The 21,906-nt window shown below is 47.0% G+C and overlaps 1 protein-coding gene across 1 annotated transcript in view; it reads right to left on the bottom strand.

The window, feature by feature from the left end:
• The window catches only part of LOC115098863 (dysbindin domain-containing protein 2-like), a 77,562-nt gene extending 58,420 nt beyond the window's left edge, over positions 1-19,142 (bottom strand). Inside the window, exon 1 of the mRNA XM_029615903.1 lies at positions 18,948-19,142. Coding sequence (XP_029471763.1) covers positions 18,948-18,990 — 43 coding nt within the window. The 5' untranslated portion in view covers positions 18,991-19,142. The remainder of the gene's footprint in view (positions 1-18,947) is intronic.
• Positions 19,143-21,906: the final 2,764 nt, after the last annotated feature.

Genomic DNA, 21,906 nt, shown 5'->3' with positions numbered 1-21,906 from the left:
CTGAGGCCATGGAGGGGGAAGTGACTGACCCAGAGCCAGAAGAAGTATCAGCAGGATCTGAACTATTGCTTTTCTGGCTCTTGACTTGCTGCTCTAACCACTAGGCACTCTTTCTCTCTCTTATCTCTACACACACATACATGTATATGGCATTTCATATTTACTGTTTAAGAAAATACAAAGTGGTTTTCATTAATGTTCTAGCGGGTTGGAAGGCCTGCCTCACAGGTGGCTGCACTGCCTCTATAATTATCTCTGGCACAGTAAAGATTGGGTTTGTGTCACCGGGCTGGTATGTTCTCACAGATCTGAGAACGAGCACAGTGCTGGGCCCATTGGCTTCTGCAGTCAATTCCTGATGCCCGAGTCTGGAGCAGCTTCTGCCCTTTGGAACGCTCTCCTAGTAGGGCTACACTTACCTCTTTTGTTAGGCTTTTAATCAATTGTGCTACCAACTCCCTGCCTTAGGTATCTGGCCTGGTACTAGTTTGAAACCTGAGCTAGTACCTATGCTTTCCCTGGAATAATTATCAGACCTAGGCTAATGACACCCCTGGTCTTTTCCTAGCATATGTATGAAATCTGGGCAAGCACTAGATGCTATCTCAGGTATCCCATGGGATTAGGATAATACCTTGGATCCTATAACTTATACGGGTTTTGTCTTCTTCGTTCTCCTATGGGCTGTTGGCATTTGAGGTAGTATGTAACAGGGAGTTTTAGGTGCTTTTTGCCTGGTTTTCTTTTTGTTTAATGTGTGGTCTGTGCTGCAGGTGTGGAGTATTTATATGAAGGTTTTTGCTTTACATTAGTTATCATATATTGCTTTCTGTCAGAGCTATATGTAGTTTGGGTCTCTCTATGTCCATGTTTTTGTATTGTTATCCAATATGCTGTACACCTCCTTGGGTGATATTTTTTTCAACAAAGCAGGCAATATATTGCAAGCCAGAAAGAAAGAAGACTCCTTGCCTCTCTGAACGAGTGGACTCCAAGCTGCAACTCCTCTACCCCAGCTCTGCCCAGTGCTGCTTGATGTGGAAGTGACCTCATCATCGGGACTTCTCCAAGCTGCAGGGGCCCGGCTTGGCTATTCTTATTCTGAGACCCCCATGACCTCATTCTCTGAGGACTGGGAGTGGATTCCAGGCTCTTGTGAGCAAGTTACTTGTGTGGGAAAATCTAGAAATGAGTCAGTAACAAAAGAAAGCAGAGAAATTCTTGTGCAATTACTCCACTCCCAGTCCCTCTCCATGGGAGGTACACAAACCAACCTTGCAGAGCTCCTAAGAGGGAGTTGTCATCATCGCCTCTTGAATGTATTGAAGTCAGCGGAGTGTAAGGGGGGGGGGGGGGGGTGTGTGAGAAAATGGTGCCATTTTTTAAACAAAAATCTAGGCAGTCTCTCTTCTCCAGAAGGAGGCCTGGAAACCTGGAATATAAGAGTGTGCCCTTCATGAAGCTCGATTATTCCATTTCCATCAGGCAGCACTGTGGGGATGGATGCTGGTGCGCTAGATGTGGGATGCTCACTAGCATGAACCAATCTCTCCAGAAAGGTTAACAGTGTTGTTATCCTGCTGCGGGCTGGGATATGCCTGCCTGTGCATGCGTGGCTTCCTCTATGAGACTGACTGGGTTACTCTGGTCCTATGCGTTCACAGCTCTCCTATTTACCCTGACAGGGATTACTCAGCTTCTTTCCTGGCAGAAGTCTCCATGGGGGATGATGTGCGTATATAACGGGGTAACAGCTAAGAAAGTTTCTGAGCTCAAATCCCAGCTCCAGTGCTGGGGTCCAGAGCAGAAACCTGGACGGGAGCCCTCCCCTTGTGTCCTTGCCCTCCCCCATGACCCCCCTTTCTTGAGTCCTCTCCTTCCTACCTTCCCCTCCCCACTATGCCCCTTTCCCAGCTCCTCCTGCTCCCTATCTCCAGCCCAGAATTAGGAAGTGAAATCAAGGCAGGGCCTGTAAACCGGGCAGCACCCTGTTTATTTATTTCTGCCTGATATCACCCCTTTCGTCAGGGACATCAAAGCACGATACACTTCAGACAAGGTAACAACAACCGTTACTCCAACATAAAATAACCTGAACATAAAAATCGGCTGCCCTCCCCCAGTCCTCTTATCCTTAGCTGCCCTCCTGGACCTACTTGGAGCCAAATGCCATTGTAGAAATCCATGCTTTAATCTCTTCTCTCAAAGTATGATAATTGAGTTCTCTTTTACAATCCTGCGGCTAAACAGCTAAAAGCTTGCTGGCGAGTTGCCTCAGGCTTGGCTGATGCCCCAGACAGTAAGGCCAGCAAAGCCTGCTGGGACCACCTCAAGGGTCTGCTTGGTGTACCTGGGGCCAGCTGCTGCCTTAAATCTGTCCCTTCCACCCATCTCTCGGGTAACAGGAAGCCCGTGCAGGAGGGCGGGGCTGCCGCACACTGGCTCACAGGTGCCCGGTTTTCTTCCCTTTTGCTGCTGCCAGAAGATCCTGGATGGGGGCTCTGCTTCTTCCATCTCCGGGCAGGACCGTGTGGGGCTCATTGCTGGGGGGGGGGGGGGTCCTCTCTCCCCCAATCCAATGATGGCCCTGCCCAGATCTGCTGCTGCAGGAGGGGAGGGGTGGGGAGAGAGGTTGGAGTAGACTCTGCATAGGGCAGACAGAGCTACTCTGCTCCCTAATCCAGTCCCTCCCCCCTCCAGTTATTTCTTCCACCTCCCAGGCAGCCTGCATGGGGCGGGGGAGGGGCAGGCACCCAGAAATTTCCCAGGTTATCTCCACCCGCTGTGGTATTGACTGGTGCAGGGGCATGACAGAAGTCACCGCCCCAATAATCCCAGCCTACTCTTGCTGTAAAAAGGATTAGAAGGGTGTGGGAGAATATGGGCATGGTCCCATCATCCCTGTGTAGGGATGCAGCAGGGGTGGGGAAGGATAGCATGGAAGTGGGGTATCTGCCCTTCTCACTCACAGCTTGTTCTGACAGGGAGAGAGAGATCTGAGGGGGGAACCCCCACTGCTTTCCCCCCCTTTCCAGCAGGAGTCAGACAGAGCGGGATCCAGAGCACTGAGAGGACATTGGATGCCGTACAGACCTGTGGGGGGTTTGTGTCTATGGCAGGGCATTTGAGTGGGAGGTAATGATGGGAAGGCTTAGGGGGGGGGTGTGATTTCTCACTGGTGTCTTTGCCGGAGCTGTGAAGTTTCTGAGGAGAAAAACCACTTGGATTGTGGATGCGCTTCTTGGTACCACAAGGCTCCAGGGGGAGTGGTCTCCATGTGCCATTTGTTTTCCTGCTCCTGGAGTCCTAGCACAAACGCCTCTGTGTGTCCCCAGCCAGCATGAATTGGGAAGCCGTGAATGCAGAGCTGGGAAACCAAGAGACAAACAGCTTCTCATCATGTGGGGGGTTCGTTAAGCCTCTGGAAAGCATCTCAGCAGATTAAAGAGACATGAATGGGGGAATTCACTGTGACGGGGCACGGGTTCATGCAGATATTCACTCCTGAAGGTGCCGGCAGAGGCTAATGGAGCTATTTATCAATTCTACAACAGCATCCTCCGGAAACCTCACCGCACTGAGCCGGAGCAGTGCCTTTTCTTTCCTTGAATCTTAAACAGCAGACTGCGTGTTTTTCAATTTAACTAGCAGACAAAACAAGCAAAATCATTAAGATCCCTTTTTTTTCTCCCCTATTTGACCTTGAGTCTATCCGACAGGTGCAATGAGTGGGGAAAGAGTTTTTGCACAGCCCCCTCCTACTTAGTGAATTTAGACATTATGGGTCTACATAAACTGGGGTGCTGCTTGTTGCTTCTTATTTTGACAGTGTCACTAGGGTACTGAGCACTGCGCATTTGCCTGGCTACAGCATCCCTGTCCCCAAAGATCTTTCAAACCCACTTTAAGTCAAGAGAGGTTAAGCAACATGCTCAAGGTCATCCAATGGGGGGTTGGGCAGGAAGTGCCCCCCCCCCCCCTCCAGTCACTGTACTTCACAAGCAGTGCTGTTGCTGTGCTGAACCATAGCAGAACCTCATGCAGGCATCGCTGCAGGCTAAACAGCTAAATAGTGACCACAGGGAAGGAGAATACAAATAAACAAGCAAGGGAGGGTGCTCATAAAAGGGGCACACCTCCCATGCTGAAATGTTGCTGTGCTGAAAACGCACACTCACAGAGTGAGGATGCAGTCAGCATGCTGGCACAGGCTCACTGGGTTCCCCTTCGTTTTCTGTAGCAGAACAATATGGCACTGTACCTATAGATCAGCAGTAACAGTCTGTGCTGGCCCTTGTCAAACACAATAAATGCTTCAAAACCAGCTGAGTGCTATTGATTGGTGGATTCGGGTATCTGTGCTTTTTATCTTTTTTTTTTTTTTTTGGGGGGTACTTGCCAGGTACTTGTGACTTGGATTGGCCACTGTTGGAAACAGGATGCTGGGCTTGATGGACCCTTGGTCTGACCCAGTATGGCATGTTCTTATGTTCTTATATGGACATGGGCTTTTTCTCCATTGGTGTGGTCCATGGTGCTCTTATAAATAAAAAAACAAACCAACAAAGGACACTGTACTTTCATTTATGTACACTGATGTCCGGTATTACTCATTAGGCTCCCCCATATATTGGTGATAGCCTTATTAGTGCTAATACTGGTTTTAATTTTTCAATTTTTCTTTTTATTTCATAATTAAATGCAATTTTTTAATACCCATTAGTGATTTCCCTCAGCCAAAGCGTTTTAAAATTGTGCTGATCTTGGTGAAATTAGCTTTCTCTTGCACGGTCACCATCTGTTGCCTTCCTTAGCATTATTTTATACTTAGCTATATTTAATAAGAAGTTATCTTCTCTTGTAAAGGCCATTTGTTATAGCGAGATTGGAGCTGTCAGCCCGACACTGGCAGTGTTTCGACATCCTGTCTTCCTCAGGGACTAAGAGAGCTATATAAAATCAAAATCTAAAGTTACTTACAAAACTTTCAGTTCCTGGATCACCTCCCAATTGTGTACATAAACGTATAAAAACTTACATTTTTGCTTAACTTGTATCCTTCTAATACGCCATGTTGCTGTCGGACAACTGGCGTGGGATACTATGTACTGTGTTAAAAGGACCAATGGCCTATGTCTGTTTTAGAACGAGTCTATCAACAAATTTCCCATGCGTTTAATCCAATTCTATCTACAGTTCTCCATCTAATCCTCAACTCCTTATACCCCATATGGGGAACCAAACCCTGATAACTATTAAGGTTCTCTTTCATGTCCGCCTATCCCCACTGTGCAAATGGATCTGCTATTGGCGAGTTTTCTATTGCGTCCTCTTCTATCTGCTACTGTGTTAATCAAGTTCCACACGAATTCTTCAATAACTATTTAACCCAGATTCATCTGAAACCTAAATCCACCAACAAATTACATTTGCAAAAGATTCCGTCCAAAATTGCTTATTACCTAAAATGAGTACTTTTGGAGCAAGTCTACCTACAGCAGTTATCCTTCACATCCCTTATATGCTGCCACATTCCGAGGGACCCATCACTAGTAACTTTCATGTCCCTCTATGTGTGTTTTGACGGAACGAGGCGACTCTCTATCATTGTTAAAAAAAACACTGTGAAAATTGTAACTGATTTGAGAAATGATGGTATGCATCCTAGAGTACTGAAGGAACTCAAAAATGAAATTTCTGATCTATTAGTTAAAATTTGTAAGCTATCATTAAAATCATCCATTGTACCTGAAGACTGGAGGGTGGCCAATGTAACCCCAATATTTAAAAAAGGCTCCAGGGGCGAACTGGGTAACTATAGACCAGTGAGCCTGACTTCAGTGCTGGGAAAAATAGTGGAAACTATTCTCAAGATCAAAATCGTAGAGCATATAGAAAGACATGGTTTAATGGAACACAGTCAACATGGATTTACCCAAGGGAAGTCTTGCCTAACAAATCTGTTTCATTTTTTTGAAGGGGTTAATAAACATGTGGATAAAGGTGAACCAGTAGATGTAGTGTATTTGGATTTTCAGAAGGTGTTTGACAAAGCCCCTCATGAGAGGCTTCTAAGAAAAGTAAAATGTCATGGGTTAGGAGGCAATGTCCTTTCATGGATTACAAACTAGTTAAAAGACAGGAAACAGAGAGTAGGATTAAATGGTCAGTTTTCTCAGTGGAAAGGGGTAAACAGTGGAGTGCCTCAGGGATCTGTAGTTGGACCGGTGCCTTTCAATATATATATAAATGATCTGGAAAGGAATACGACGAGTGAGGTTATCAAATTTGCGGATGATACAAAATTATTCAGAGTAGTTAAATCACAAGCATATTGTGATACATTGCAGGAGGACCTTGCAAGACTGGAAGATTGGGCATCCAAATAGCAGATGAAATTTAATGTGGACAAGTGCAAGGTGTTGCATATAGGGAAAAATAACCCTTGCTGTGGTTACATGATATTAGGTTCCATATTAGGAGCTACCACCCAGGAAAAAGATCTAGGCATCATTGTGGATAATACTTTAAAATCATCGGCTCAGTGTGCTGCAGCAGACAAAAAAGCAAACAGGAATTATTAGGAATGGAATGGTTAATAAAACGGAAAATGTCATAATGCCTCTATATCGCTCCATGGTGAGACCGCACCTTGAATACTGTGTACAATTCTGGGCGCCGCATCTCAAAAAAAATACAGTTGCGATGGAGAAGGTACAGAGAAGGGCAACCAAAATGATAAAGGGGATGGAACAGCTCCCCTATGAGGAAAGGCTGAAGAGGGGGGTTATGATAGAAGTCTTTAAGATCATGAGAGGTCTTGAATGAGTAGATGTGAATCGGTTATTTATATTTTCGAATAATAGAAGGACTAGGGAGCATTCCATGAAGTTAGCAAGTAGAACATTTAAGACTAATTGGAGAAAATTCTTTTTCACTCAACGCACAATAAAACTCTGGAATTTGTTGCCAGAGGATGTGGTTAGTGCAGTTAGTGTAGCTGGGTTCAAAAAAGGTTTGGATAAGTTCTTGGAGGAGAAGTCCATTAACGGCTATTAACCAAGTTTACTTAGGGAATAGCCACTGCTATTAATTGCATCAGTAGCATGGGATCTTCTTAGTTTTTGAGTAATTGCCAGGTTCTTGTGGCCTGGTTTGGCCTCTGTTGGAAACAGGATGCTGGGCTTGATGGAACCTTGGTCTGACCCAGCATGGCAATTTCTTATGTTCTTATGATCTGTTAATAACCACACTTATAGAAACCCTAGGCTACTGAATGTATTAACCTAATAGAATGCCGCCCACTCTATGTCTTTGTTAAGTCCATTTGGGGCTACTGTATTCCATGAGAAAATATATCATTGTTCAATCTGGATTAATTTAAGGTTGTGATCACTCCCCTCATGGTGAACGGGCAACATGGCATAGGTCTGCTCCTGTCAGGTCATCCCATTGATGGACAGCTGCATCCCAATGATCTACTAAAGGTGCCCCTTCCTTATATCTCTTAATGCAACTTATGTGTTCTTCAAGTCGTATTTTGAATTTATGTATGGTCTTCCCAATATAAACTAAATTGCATGGGCACCATAGAGTGTATAACGCTCTCAGTTGTACATGATAAATGTTGACGAAAAACGAACTTGCGTCTGCCTATGATGTCCAAGGTTGAGTCCTAAACTACTAATTGTCACATGTTACACTGTCCACATCTGAAATGTCCAGGTTCGCCTATATATTCAATGGTCATTTGTGGAGTTTGGATGTGTGACTAAACCACCATGTCTCTCAAATTTCTTGCTCTTTTGAACGCAAAAATTGGGAATTCCCGAAAAACTGGATGTATCTGCAACAGGGGCCAATGTTTAATAATACTGCATTTCAAATTCTGTGTTTGAGGTGTGAATGGTAATACACAAATCATTTTCTTATTCTCCTGTGACCTCTGTGTTGTAAGAACCATTCTCTATTGGCCCACCAAGCTCACTTATATGCTCTCCTAACTATCTTTGCAGGATATCCTCTCGTAAAAGCCTTATTGTCATCTGTTTGGCTTGTATTTGAAATTCCTCTATTGTAGAGCAGAGACGTCTCAGTCGTAAAAATTGACCTACAGGGAGGTTGTTTCGCAGATGCCGCAGATGGAAAGAGGAATAATGTAAGAGCATATTGCGGTCTGTCGGCTTTCGAAAAATGGAAAATTGACATTTGCCTTGGTTTAAACTAACTTGTATGTCTAAGTATGATATTTGTTCACGGCTACACTGAAAGGTGAACTGTAAATGTACATTGCATGTGTTAAGCCACTTAATAAATTGTTGAAGCTTCCTTTCTGTACCGTGCCAGATGACAAAAATGTCATCTATATATCGTTTTCACAAATGAATACATTTTTTGAATGGATTGTTAGTCAACCATCATGTCTCGAATTCAGCTACATACAAAGTTTCTAGGTCTGGAGCCATTGTAGCTCCCATAGTAGTTCCTTTTATCTGTTGGTAGTATTCACCCTGGAACATAAAATAATTTTGTTGTAAATCTATGGTGGCTAATTGAATGATGAAAGTTGTGGGTGTCCTATTACGATCTTGTGTATTTATTACCACTTGTTCAATGATATGCAGCATCTCCACCTGTGGGATATTAGTATATAGCCCTACTATGTCTATGGTGACCAACCAGACTTCTGTTTCTGCTTGTTCATAATCTTGTAGAATGGTCATCAGAAGAGATGAATCCCATAAGTAAGAGGGAATCTGTGGAATATGTTCTCTAAGAAAAACATCTACGAATTGAGACAATGGTTCTAATAAAGAACCTTTTGATGAAACTATTGGTCTTCCTGGAGGAGCTTCAAGAGATTTATGCACTTTTGGAACTAAATACAGCACTGGACAAGTCGGATGGGATACTTCTAAAAAAAGTTTTTCTTTAATTGTCAACCACCCCGCTTTTAGGGCTCCATCTAGCAAAGAATCAATCTGACCCTTTATTTTAACCGTAGGGTCTTCAGATAGTTTCAAATAAAAAAAAGTGTTATCCTTTAATTGTTTCTCTGCCTCCACCACCTAACTTTCTCTACTCTCCAATCTCGCTATAACAAATGGTCTTTACAAGAGAAGATAAACTTCTTATTAAATATAGCTAAGTATAAAATAATGCTAAGGAAGGCAACAGATGGTGACCGTGCAAGAGAGAGCTAATTTCACCAAGATCAGCACAATTTTAAAATGCTTTGGCTGAAAGAAATCACTAATGGGTATTAAAAAAATTGCATTTAATTATAAAATAACAAAAAGAAAAATTAAAAACGGTATTAGCTCTAATAAGGCTATCACCAATATATGGGGGAGCCTAATGAGTAATACTGGACATCGGTGTACATAAAGGAAAGTACAGTGTCCTCTGTTTGTTGATATTTTGATAAGTCTAAGAGAGGACCTTTTTGCGCTTTGTAATTTTTGCTCTTATAAATAATACAGGCCCATTCCATGACATTCTCCTGGGGCATTTCTTTCTTCTGTAGCTAAGTGTGGTAACTTGCGCAATAGAGGCTTGGAAACAGCCAGAGAAATAAGGAGGCAGATTCTGGCTGTTCCTTAGGTGCAATTTATTTACAGTGGCAAAACCAAAAAGAAAACAATCAGTGCAGCCCACCTTAACTTCAGGGAACACACAGTCCTTAAACATAGCAGGTCGTGACATACGGTGGGTCTCTGCTTAGTACTCGGGGTCTGTTGAACACTTCTAGGCCCTGAGTTCTCAAACTTGGTGAGGGGCTTCTCCCTTCACCCAGGATTAAGAACATAAGAACATAAAATATGCCATAATGGGTCAGACCAAGGGTCCATCAAGACCAGCATCCTATCTCCAACAATGGACAATGTAAGTCCAAAAGGACCCAAACATTAAATAGATCCCATGCTACTAATACCTGACAGTCTGAAGACCGGGCGATACAGCTGTGCCCAGTTCTTTAAGGTAGTCTGAGGGAGTTTTCTATATACTCCCTCACACGAAGATGCCCTTTTTTAGGTAACGATAGTTGGTAGTAAATAATATTTGCTATGCTAAGAATGGCTATATTCTCTCATGGGATGATACATGCCTACTCTTTCCTTTGTGCACACACACACATAAGTGCATTTCTTGCTATTATTTCATAATTTATTAACTTACTAGTTTTGGTGCATAAATAAGACCAAATCCAGGATTTTTTTTAAACAACAGATGCTTTTATTTTGAGTTGGTTGGAGCTAGAGTGTTGTACTGCTCCACTGTGGTAGTCTGGGATCAACCTTTTCACCCACCTTGTCTAATATCTACAGCAACAATCTTTCCTGAACATTATCATGGAACTCTATCAGTGATGGGTGCCAAGATTTACTTAACCACAATTGTTTGGACTTTTGGGTTGTTTGTCTCTGGTTACATTGGTTTTTATAATTTCTAGTCTGGGTTCTTACTATTTCATTTTGTATGTAAGGCCCACTGGGCCTTTAACAGAGTGGATAATGTGGAAACTTTAGTGACCAGAGGAGTGTATTGGTATTTATGACCCTTTTCTCAGAAGGAGGTTCTTTCTATGGAAACTATTAAGTGCACAGTGAGCACTAAGGGGAAAGAGATGTAAACAGAGAGAAGCAAGGGAGAGGTAGCATCTGGCTGGTGCGCTCCTTGTTCCAGGCAAGGAGAGGGCAGATTGCCTTTTCTCTCCATTGGGACAGCTTGGGTTAATTCTGTGGAAAATCAAGTTTAGAGCATGTTCCAGGAGGCCTTTGCAAACCATGCTCAGGTGGGTTACTTTCCCTGGGATAAAGAGACTTGCCTGACAGGCTGGATGCACCCAGCCAGTTACTGGGATATTTATTTATTTAAAAAATTTTTATACCGATATTTGGCTATAATCGTCATATCGGTTTACAGTACTTAACACTTATCTAACTAGTAGAATACATCATATAAAAGATATATTAGACAACTTCATTCTCACATTATTCAAATTAATTACAATTTACAATTTAGTCTCAAACTGATTCATACACCTAGACATTCATACTGTTGACAATCGCATGCCTTTGCTACGTGCTGGCGAAGTTGTTATTTCAGTTTATTCCTGTCGTACCTTACTTTTTTTCAACATCAAATGCTTGTTGGTATAGCCATGTTTTAATTTTTTTTTTAAAACTGTACCACATTTGTTTCCGATCTTAGTTCGGTTGGAAGATTGTTCCAAATTTTGGGCCCAGCTAATGACAGTACTCTCTCTCTTACAGATGTTAGTTTTGCAGATACCCAAGATTGAATAGATAACAAGCCTTTGTTGGCAGATCTCAAGTTTCTCTGCGGCATGTGTAACCTTATTGCTGCGTTCAGCCATTCTACCTTCTCGCTGTGAATTGCCTTATGTAGAATGCTTAATGCTTTATATTGAACTCTCTGTTCTATCGGCAACCAGTGCAGTTCCAACAAGACAGGGGTGATATGTTCTTTTCTACCCATCCCAGTTAGTATCCTTGCAGCTGAATTTTGCAGTATCTGCAGTGGATGTAAAGTCTACCAGCAGCCGGCTCCTGTTTTCCCCCTTATTCCCAGTATCCAGCTCCTGTTCTCCAACATCCATTCCATGCTTTTATCCGCTGCTATCTTCTCTGACACTGAACACCAGCACTACGAGCGGATCAACTCTCGGGCCACCCCTCTTCCCTACTGCTGATCTCATGTGAGATCAACAATAAGGAGGAAGTGCAGTCCATGAGTTTTGAACTTTTTCTGCTCACAGTGCCAGTATTCAGTGCCAGAGAGGGCAGCAGCGGCCAAATGGGTTGCTATTGCTCCTCCTACTGCTGGCACCACTGCCGCCAAAGGCCATAGACATCCCTCCTCTGGCTGCTCCTTTCTTCTTTTGGGTGGTGGGCCAGCATGTGAACTGGCTCTAGCAGTGCGGCTGTTCTCACTGAAGGGCACTGGTGAAGCTGCCCACCTGCCTTTTCAGTACCTTTGCCTCTGGGGAGTGAGTAGCATCTCCTCCAAACAAAGATCAGTAAAAACAGCAACCCAACAGAAAGCAACCAACACCCAAAACTTGATTCTCCTAAATCAGAACAGTGCCACCAGGTGGCCTCACAATAGATTGCGGTCTCTACGATACACTGAGCTTTAATGTATGGCTGTGGAATTTCTTAACATTTTCCCCTATTTGTATTTTCTCTCCCCTCTCCCATCTAGCATAGACGTTGCAGCGGTCATCCTCTGGCTAAGGGCCATGAACTGCGATTCCACTCACAGACCAGTACTGAAACTTCTCTGAGTGACTGCGTACTGTATGCACCCTTGGGCCAGCCAGCAGCTGTGGCTATTGTGCGGTGACTGGAACTCCCCAGCCCCCAGGGCTGCTTCCTCAGCGGGCCCAGGCCCCCACCCTTCCAAGCCCTCTTCTAGGCAGCCCTGTATGCAGAGCATTGTGTAAATATGGAAGGCTGTATCAACACATAAATCCAGAAGAGTTAAGTTCACAAAGCCGTTTTGCTTTCTTTTTTGTTCCCGGAGGAGAAAATATAAACACTGGCTTTCTCAAGAGAGATATAATCAGTTGAGAGAAATCTTCATTGCATTGTTTAAGTGCAGAGGAATGTTGTATATCTGCATGAAAGTATTGTGTCAATGCAGAAGACACTCTGTAAATTCACAAAGGTGCTGCGACACGCGCCAAAAAACAAAGGCACAGAGACGCTGTGTGTGTGAGTTCAGAAGGGTGCTATGTACAATACGAAGCCTGCAGTCTGAATGCATATGATGGAAGAACCCCCCCCCCCTTCCTACACACCACATCCCCCACTGTAGCACAGCTCCCAATCCCTCTCTCCTCTCGCTTGAATGACAGGAGGTGAACAACACTCTTCCCTTCTTGGCGCTTCATTTGCTGTCGGCCCACACTTGCACTTTAGGCAAGTGTGGGCCGCTGCTCCTCTCGCCCAACCCTAGTTGTGGCCCTGGTCTTCTCCTGCTCGGAGCCTGTCGCACCTGTCCTTTCTGCTTCCCTCATTCTATTATGGCTCTAGCAGTAATTGGTGACTGACGGCCCCCACTAATCTGTAATTCATTCCTTTGCTGTATTCTGACAACTGGACATCTAATAGGAAGGTTCTGTACTGGAAGGGCAGAGAGAATGAAGAATACAGAGAACAAGGGACTAGAGATGTGAATCGGAACCGGAATTGGTTCGGATTCCGGTTCCGATCACATGTGGGTTTTTTTTCCATCGGGCCCGATTGCGGTTTTGTTTATCGGCTGCGCCCTAGCCGATAAACAAAAAACCCACCCCGACCCTTTAAAACTAATCCCTTTGCTTCCCCCACCCTCCCGACCCACCCTAAAACATTTTACAGGTACCTGGTGGTCCAGTGGGGGTCCCGGGAGCGATCTCCCGCTCTCGGGCCGTCGGCTGCCACTAATAAAAATGGCGCCGATGGCCTTTGCCCTTACCATGTGACAGGGTATCCGTGCCATTGGCCGGCCCCTGTCACATGGAGGGAGCACTGGATGGCCGGCACCATCTTTAAAAATGGTGTGGGCCATCCAGTGCTCCTACCATGTGCGGGAGATCGCTCCCGGGACCCCCACTGGACAACCAGGTACCTGTAAAATGTTTTTTTGGGGGGGGTTGGGAGGGTGGGGGAAGCAAAGGGATTAGTTTTAAAGGGTCGGGGTGGGTTTAGGGGTTGTTTTTGTGTGCCGTTTTTACCGCCCTCCCCCAAAACGATAAGAGAACCCCCACAATCAATATCGTGGGGGTTTCCTATCGTTTCAGGGGAGCCCCCGATTTCTGACGATTTTGAAAATATCGACGATATTTTCAATCGTCCGAAGCCCGATTCACATCCCTACAAGAGATGGGGGAATGCAGAGAAAGAGAGAAGAGAGAGAAGTTATCTGAATGTAACTATAATTAGGTGAAGCCCGATCAGAGTTCTTACTACAGTCCACCAGGAACTCATCTAGTAAATGCTGTTACATCAGTGCTGCATAAACCTGTTTTGGGCACTTCACACCTTGCTTAGTTTTTAGGGCATCCACAATGAATGTGCATGAGATAGATGTGCATACACTGGAGACTCAGTATATGCAAATTGATCTCATGCATGTGAATATCCTGAAAATCCACCTGGCTGTGGGATCCTGGGATAGATTTGGGAAGACTGTGTTACAGTCTATCCACAAATCCCAAGTATCCCAGCAAGAAAACTAAGCAACTCACATGTCAGCAATTATTTGCAGGGTGGGATTATGGAGATGCTGCTGAGAGTGCTGAGGGTTATAGTGGGGTTACACTGGTAGTACAGAGGGTTATACAGGGGGTTTTACTGGGAGTGCTGGGGATTATAGTGGGGATTACACTGGGAGTGTGGATTTGCTGCTGGGAATGCTGAGGGTTATATGGGGTTACACTGGGAGTGTGGAGTTGCTGCTGGGAGTGTTGAGGGTTATGGTGGGCATTACACTGGGAGTGTGGAGTTGCTGCTGGGAGTGTTGAGGGTTATGGTGGGCATTACACTGGGAGTGTGAAGTTGCTGCTGGGAGTGTTGAGTGTTATGGTGGGCATTACACTGGGAGTGTGGAGTTGCTGCTGGGAGTGTTGAGGGTTATGGTGGGCATTACACTGGGAGTGTGGTTGCTGCTGGGAGTGAGGAGGGTTATGGTGGGCATTACACTGGGAGTGTGGAGTTGCTGCTGGGAGTGTTGAGGGTTATGGTGGGCATTACACTGGGAGTGTGGAGTTGCTGCTGGGAGTGTTGAGGGTTATGGTGGGCATTACACTGGGAATGTGAAGTTGCTGCTGGGAGTGTTGAGGGTTATGGTGGGGGATGCTGGGAGTATTGAGTATTGTGGAAGGGGTAGCTAAGATATTTCAATTTCTTGACATTTCTGCATTATGCTTTAATGTCTGAATTAGTTTTCAGGAAAGGAAGCAAGATTGTTGAACTGCTGATTATAATTGCTGTGCATTCCTCCCATGCTACCCCTCACCCGCCCACAGACAGCTTCTCTTATATAGAAAGGCTAATAACAAAGATTTTTGGCTAATTCACCAATTAGGTAAGCTAAATCCTTACAGCTTTACTCAATTAAAACTGTCCCACCTTCTATTAATTCCACCTACATCCCACATGGTCTTCCAGTGCCTTCCTACTCTTTACAATTGGAGAAGTAAATACAAGCCCCTTTTCTAATCCAAATCTGGCCAAGATGTCAGTTCTTCATAGTAACTAGAGCAAACCTTTTGTGATTTACCTATTTTATAAGCAGACTGGGGTAAATAGTCAATGCCTCACTGCAGTAAACCAAAATAGGTTGATCAGCAGCTGGGGCTGTAAGTATTTACAGCTGGGGCTGTAAATACTTACAGCCCCAGCATCACATTTAATGATAATCAAGCAAAACTCTCCACTGAACCCAGCTACCCTCTTAATTGTTTTTCGTTGCCTGTCCTGCCTGTCTGTCTAGACTAGACCGTTAGCCTAAGGACTATGGGCTGTCCACGATGTACGCAGCACTTCACAGAGACACATCTGGTATGTGCTACAGAAATCATTGTCAAAATGTGGAGTATGCAGATGGTGGGACTGATGAGGGGAATGCTTACCTAATTGGTGAATTAGCCAAAATAAGATAATGTGCGAGTCCTAGTTACTTTTATTTTTTCTGTCTTTTGGACAGAGGAGCTGATTTCTATCTCTCTCTCTCTCTCACTTCCTGAAAGAGGGACCAACCCGCCCTGGCAGCAGCACGAGACACTGCAGAGAAGAATCGTTTTACTAAATATGGAAAACTTGCTTAAGAGTTCGATGGAAGTTTGTCAGCCCAGGGCCTTAGATCAGGGCTAAAAGGAGAAGCAGCTCTAGCTCAGGAGATGGAAATAGTATTGGTGTCTGGGTTTATTTGATCCAGGGAAGCGGAATACCTCGCACCACAACTCTTGCACAATGTCTGGAGAGGCAAGAGGGCGTGTCAGCCCGGGTGACAGAGAGAGTGCAGAGTAAATACGCCAGGCAGGAGAGTCTGCTCCTGCTCTCGCCTCCCAGCTTGCAGCGGGTCGGCTCTGGGCGCTGGTTATATGACTGTTGCTTCCCACTGTCTCTCAGCCCCCCCTAACCGGCTTAAAGTTTCGCAGTAAATACACAAAGCGGTGCAGAAACCCCTGACTTCCCGCGGGGCCGACTGTAGCCTTGCACGAGAAGAACCTGCCTGAAAAAAAACTACAGCCCTGCATGGGAGGGAGGCCGTGACCTCTGCCTGACACCGACGTGGGCTGTGCGTCCGAGCAGCAGCAGCAGCACCACCCCCCCCCTTCCCACCAGCCCGGACCCATGCCTGACAGCCTGGCCGGGCTCATGGCACTGGGAGGTTCTGGGCCTTACAGCCCTGGCATGGAGACGATTCCAAGTCTCTCTGCATGCATGCAGTACAACAGGAAGGAGGGTGAATCATGTGCCTGTGAAAGGGTTAGCCAGCTCTCATAACTGGCACACTTTACTTCATTTGAGTTGTATAAAATACATTAAAAAGGAAAAAAAAAAAAGGCAGTGTCCTTAAGCTTATTTATTTATCTAGGTGTGTAATTCCGTATTATTAAGCCTAATCATCCTTTAATAACTGTGACTCTCTGTGATGGTGTTCAGACGTGAGGAAAGAGGGTGGGTTATGCACGTCGGTGCCTGTGCCTGTGTGTGTGGCAGGAGGTATGGCAGTGACTGTGTGTCTGTCTCTGTGCGTGGGTGGGTTTCTTGTGAGATGCCGTGACCGCGAGGCCCTTGTGTTGGGGAGACAATGTTCCCGCGAGGAGGAGGGTGCTAAATACTTGTGTGATCGCCTTCCTCAGGTGCGATGAGCGCGTCGGATAACGCACCGAGAGGCAGGCAGGCAGACCATGCAGCAGAAGGGTGTGTGACTGTGGAGGTGCGCGAGTTTCATACTTCGGGTTATCTGTGCTCTCTTGGTGAAAAAAAAAAAAAAAGCGTGAGAAATTCGATATATTGTAGATTTAAAGAAAATGTTAAGAAGCTAAACTCTGAAGGGCTGAGATCTCTCCTGCGATGGTCCCTAGCCAGCTGTTGGACTAGGGAGAAGAGGAGAAGCAGAAAAAAAACAGGTGGAGGGAGAGAGAGCCAAAGGTTGGCTAATCTCCTGCTCCTGTTTTTGACCCCTCCTCCTCACCATCTACTACTAACTGTGCCTGCCCCCCCCCCCCCCCAGCCATCTCTGAGTTCAGCCTGCAAATGTCAGGACCAGCAGCTCCCACAACTTTGCTCTCCTGCTTCAAAATTATTCCGAGTCTCCATGGAGACAGGAGTAGGCAGCTGCCACAAGAAGTGTGCGAGGGGAGGCGAGGAGAGGGGCGTGCAGAGCAGGGGCAGGGAGGGTGGTCAAGGTAGCTTCTGGACAATGTGACACGGGGAGAGCCGGGGCGCCTGCCTGGGAAGGCGAGGAGCAGCCACGAGCAGAGCAGCTGAGAGAGGAGAGAGAGAGAGAGCACAGCATGTCCTCGGGGGAAACATTACCAAGAAGTAACACTTAATGCCAGAGAGGGAAACCCAGGCCCCGATTCTGCCCTAACGGCAGAACGACCTGCGGGTGGATTGCCCCATGGGGGGGGGGGAGGAAGGGAAACAGAGCACCCTGAAACCCAGCCCAGCCCGGCAGAAGAAGGCCAGCCTTCAGCAGTGGGCAGCCTCCCTGTTCCCAGCACCTCTCAAGGCAGGGTTTCCCCGAGCAGTCCTGAGTCCTGGCACAGCCGGATACCTTCCCACCTGAGCAGCTGTGCCACGGAAAAGTCACCGCTGCTTGAGGCTCAGATGCAAGGCAGTTACCTGGGCTCTGCCCTTGGCGCCTCACACCAACAGGAGGGGGCCAGAGACGCATCTTTAAATGTCAGAGCTCCTTTTTTGAGAACAATGTGCAATCAGGCAGGTCCCTGCTTCCTAGCTACAGCATGAGCCCCAGAGGGTGGTAGTTAAGGGGCAGCGGGCAGGGCACGGATGGCTGGGCCCCTGCTCTGTGCAGTGTGCACACACGGCACCTCCTCAGCCTCCCTGCTCGGAGCCTCTGCCCTGTCCCCAGAGACTGAGTGAGATGGGCAGAGCGTGCACTAATAATCAACACTGGCTGTGACTTTGAGTGTTCAGCCTAGCAGCACTGAAGGGGCCCTGGCAGTCACATGCAGCAGCCAAGGTAACTCACTTCCAGCTGCCCATCCCACACTGACACCTCCCGTCTCCTGCACTTCTGTATAGAGGGAGCAGGTCTTCATATGTATCTCCAGGTCCTCTCTCTCTCCCTTTGTCTTAAAATTTGGAAGAGAGACTGGTTAGAGCCTTCAGCCTTTCCCTATCTCTCCTTTTGGCCAGAGGAGACCACTCCCTGCCGATGCTGCCTGCTCTGAAGATCTTGCTGTGCCACACTTTTTTTTTTTTTTGTTAATGTCTGTCTGCCTTGGGCGTGTAAAGGTTGGGAAATATCGCTTTAAGGAATGAAGTAAACTTCTTTAGTATCACGGAGGGGCTTGGATCATCAGTTTGAACATTATAATTCCTCAATTTCGGCTAAAACCGGAGCTCACCAGTACCAGAGATTTCCACAAAATGTTTCAACATTTGCCATTCCCTGCACCACCTTTCCTGTCTCCAAGCATCCCCCCCCCCCCCCCCAAAATCACGTTTTAAACACTTGGGAACTTGCAGGCTGCCTAGCAACCAATCAATACTATGATATGATGGAGGGTGTGTGTGTGTGTGTGAGCCCCTCCTAGTGCAACCCATCCCAGTCCCTCCAGCAACCACGTTATCACCCCCCCCCCCTCCCCACCCCGATCACATCGCAAAGTCAAAGGGCCCCATCCGGACCCCCAGATTCTTCCCAGACACCCCCAAAGAGCAGTCCCCGTCACTTACAGGGCAGCCTCCTGCTCTGGCTCGGAGCACCTGGCGCCGACATCTCCAGCAGGAACTGGGGGGAAAAGGGCTAAGGAAGGTCCTGTCAAGAAAAGCGCTTGGCGATTCGGAAGAGTCTCATCTCGTCGGCACTGCGGCTCGGTGGATGCTCCGCTCTCCCTCTTTCTCCTCCTCCTCCCCCCCACCCCCTCGTCTTCTGGCTGGATGACAGTGTGACTCAGGCGCTCTCTCGCCTCCCTCTTTCCTCCACACCCTGCCTCCCTCCCTCCCTCCCGCCCTCTCGGCGGCAGCCTACACTCCCAGCCCCGCTGCCAGCAGGAGCCCAGGACCGTACCACGGGCGGCAGCGGGAGAGGAGGCACTGGAGCCAAGGAGCTCCTCGTGCCGGTCATACCAAAGCCAGGCGCCGGGGGTGGGGGGGTGCAGACGCTGCTGCCGCTTACTAATGCTCGGGAGGGGGGGGGGGGGGGGGTTACATAAATACTTCGGAGCGAGGACCCAAAAAAAAATAAAAGTCCTGCGGAAGAGACCACGCAAAGACGTTCGGGGTCCTGCAAGGCTGAGCCCGGAGGTTTGGGGGGGGGGGGGGGGAGAGTTTTACAAACTCTGTGCAAGACCGTCTGACCGTGGCTCTCCTGAACTGCAGCTGAAATATTCCTCTGTAATGTCCGGAAAATAGTCCATGGAGAACGAGAGCAGAGGGTAGGAGTGGCTCTGCGTTCACTACTACTGGGTGCAGTCCGTTAGTCTTGTGATTGCAGTGCACGCCCACACACAATTTATATATGTAAAGAAAATGCTAACTACCTACTGAAAAAATATATTCCATGATTGTCTTATTCATCTTAAAATGCAAAGCTGATGCCAAAGGGACTTTATTTTGACCTGGTAGTTTCCTTATCCTTTGGGTTTCTAGTTCAAATAGAATCAGTGCTAAGATCCTGGTGACCTGAGCATTACAACTATGGGGGGGGGGGGGGGGGAATTCCACTCCCCCACTCCCACCCCTCCCATTTTATATCCCCTCACAACTTTCTTTAGTCCAATCCATTGGTGGCAGTCCCTGGCACCCTGGTTGCAATCATAGCCCGTAGATCTGACCACTAGGTGTTGCCATTGCACGAGGTCTGTAACTAACTTTCAGCCCGATACTGTAAAACCGCGGGAGAGCGGACGAACGCCCGCTCTCCCGGCGCATGCACCGGCCCTTTGCCGGTGCGAGCTATCCAGTATGCTCCAGCATGCAAATTAGGCGACGCAGTGCAAACGAGGGAAAGGAGGCGCTAGGGACACTAGCGCGTCCCTAGCGCCTCCTTTTGGCCTGGAGCGGTGGCTGTCAGCGGGTTTGACAGCCGACGCTCAATTTTGCCGGCGTCGGTTCTCGAGCCCGCTGACAGCCACGGGCTCGGAAACCGGACGCCAGCAAAATTGAGCGTCCGGTTTTCGGCCCGACAGCCGCGGGCCGAATTCAAATTTTTTTTTTTTTTTACTTTTTTTTTACTTTTGGGGACCTCCGACTTAATATCGCTATGATATTAAGTCGGAGGGTGCACAGAAAAGCAGTTTTTACTGCTTTTCTGTGCACTTTCCTGGCGCCGGAAGAAATTAGCGCCGACCTTGTTAGAGTAAAATGTGCGGCTTGGCTGCACATTTTACTTACTGGATCCCGCGCGCATACCTAATAGGGCCATCAACATGCATTTGCATGTTGAGGGCGCCATTAGGTGCCGCGGGTGGGCCGCGTGTTTTCCTCCCCTTACTGAATAAGGGGTAAGGGAAAACACGCGTCCAGAGCAGGCTGACAGTGCGCTCCGACGGAGCACACTTTACTGTATCGACCTGTTTGCAGTGTCCCGAGCCCTGGCCAGCGCAGGGAGCAGAAGACAGAAACTGTGAATCACAGTCCCTCCTCAAACATCAGGTTGGCCCATCTGCCAAAGAAGGTTTATATAATGCAAACAGATTTGACTTAAGGAGCGTTCTCACACTTTTACAGGCTGATGCAATATCATGCTTGTAAAAAACGTGCGTCCAGAGTGGACACCCTTTTTTGAATGCGCGCACATCTATCTCTCCTGGGCGCTCGATGCAATACACAAATGAGCTGTTGCGCTAAAGAGGGACGTGCAGTGGATAAATGGATAATTTGTGCGTCCCTAGCGCTCTGCATTGGACGCCCAGGAGAAATGGCTGTTTATCCACATAAGCCTGGCCAGAGCCTTCTCCCCCCCCAAGCAGGGCTTTTCCCCGACTGGTCCTTTGCACTGACAATCCACAGTAAGTGAAGCAGTGCATAAATTACTATTAAGTGCCTCCTGTATGCAGGTTACCAAAATGGATTCTCAATTTATAAGCATCCGTTTTATCCCGCAGCAGCTAATTTACTGACACAATATGCACGGCCTGGAACGTGTGTATTGTGGGTGTATAAATTGCGCCCCCCCAATTTTTTTTTTTTTTACATCAAGACTTTTTTTTTTTTGCATGGTGCTGCTTTCTGTGGTTCTTCCTACTTAGTATCGCGATGATACAAAGTAGGAGGAACCACAGAAAAGCAGCTTTTTTTTGTTGTTTTTAAGTTGAGCCCTATGATACGCGGGAATACTTTATGCCTGCTCCGGGCAGGTGTAAAATTTGACCTCGGGCGCACAGTGATTGATAATAGCCTCATCTACATGGAATTTACAGGCGATGTGCGCCATTAGCTACTCACGAGTTTGGGCGCAGGTTTTGGACGCGCTGATCCCCTTATTGCATGGGGGGGGGGGGGGGTTAGGGACGCGTGTCCAAGCGCTCGTTAATCTGTGCGCTAGGCTCAGCGCGCAATATAGCAGCTGTGGTGTCGAGCCAAATAAGAGACTCCATGGCTTAACAAGAGGCCTCCTGTGGACAGCAGCAGGCGTGGCCACTCCCCTGCTGGGAAATGGTGGATGCACCAGGGCCGCGGCGCTCCAGCTGCT

Source organism: Rhinatrema bivittatum, chromosome 9 (genome assembly GCF_901001135.1).
Source record: "Rhinatrema bivittatum chromosome 9, aRhiBiv1.1, whole genome shotgun sequence".
NCBI classification, from domain to species: domain Eukaryota; kingdom Metazoa; phylum Chordata; class Amphibia; order Gymnophiona; family Rhinatrematidae; genus Rhinatrema; species Rhinatrema bivittatum.
Note: the sequence above shows the minus strand (reverse complement) of the source record. Positions and strands in the feature narration are given on the sequence as shown.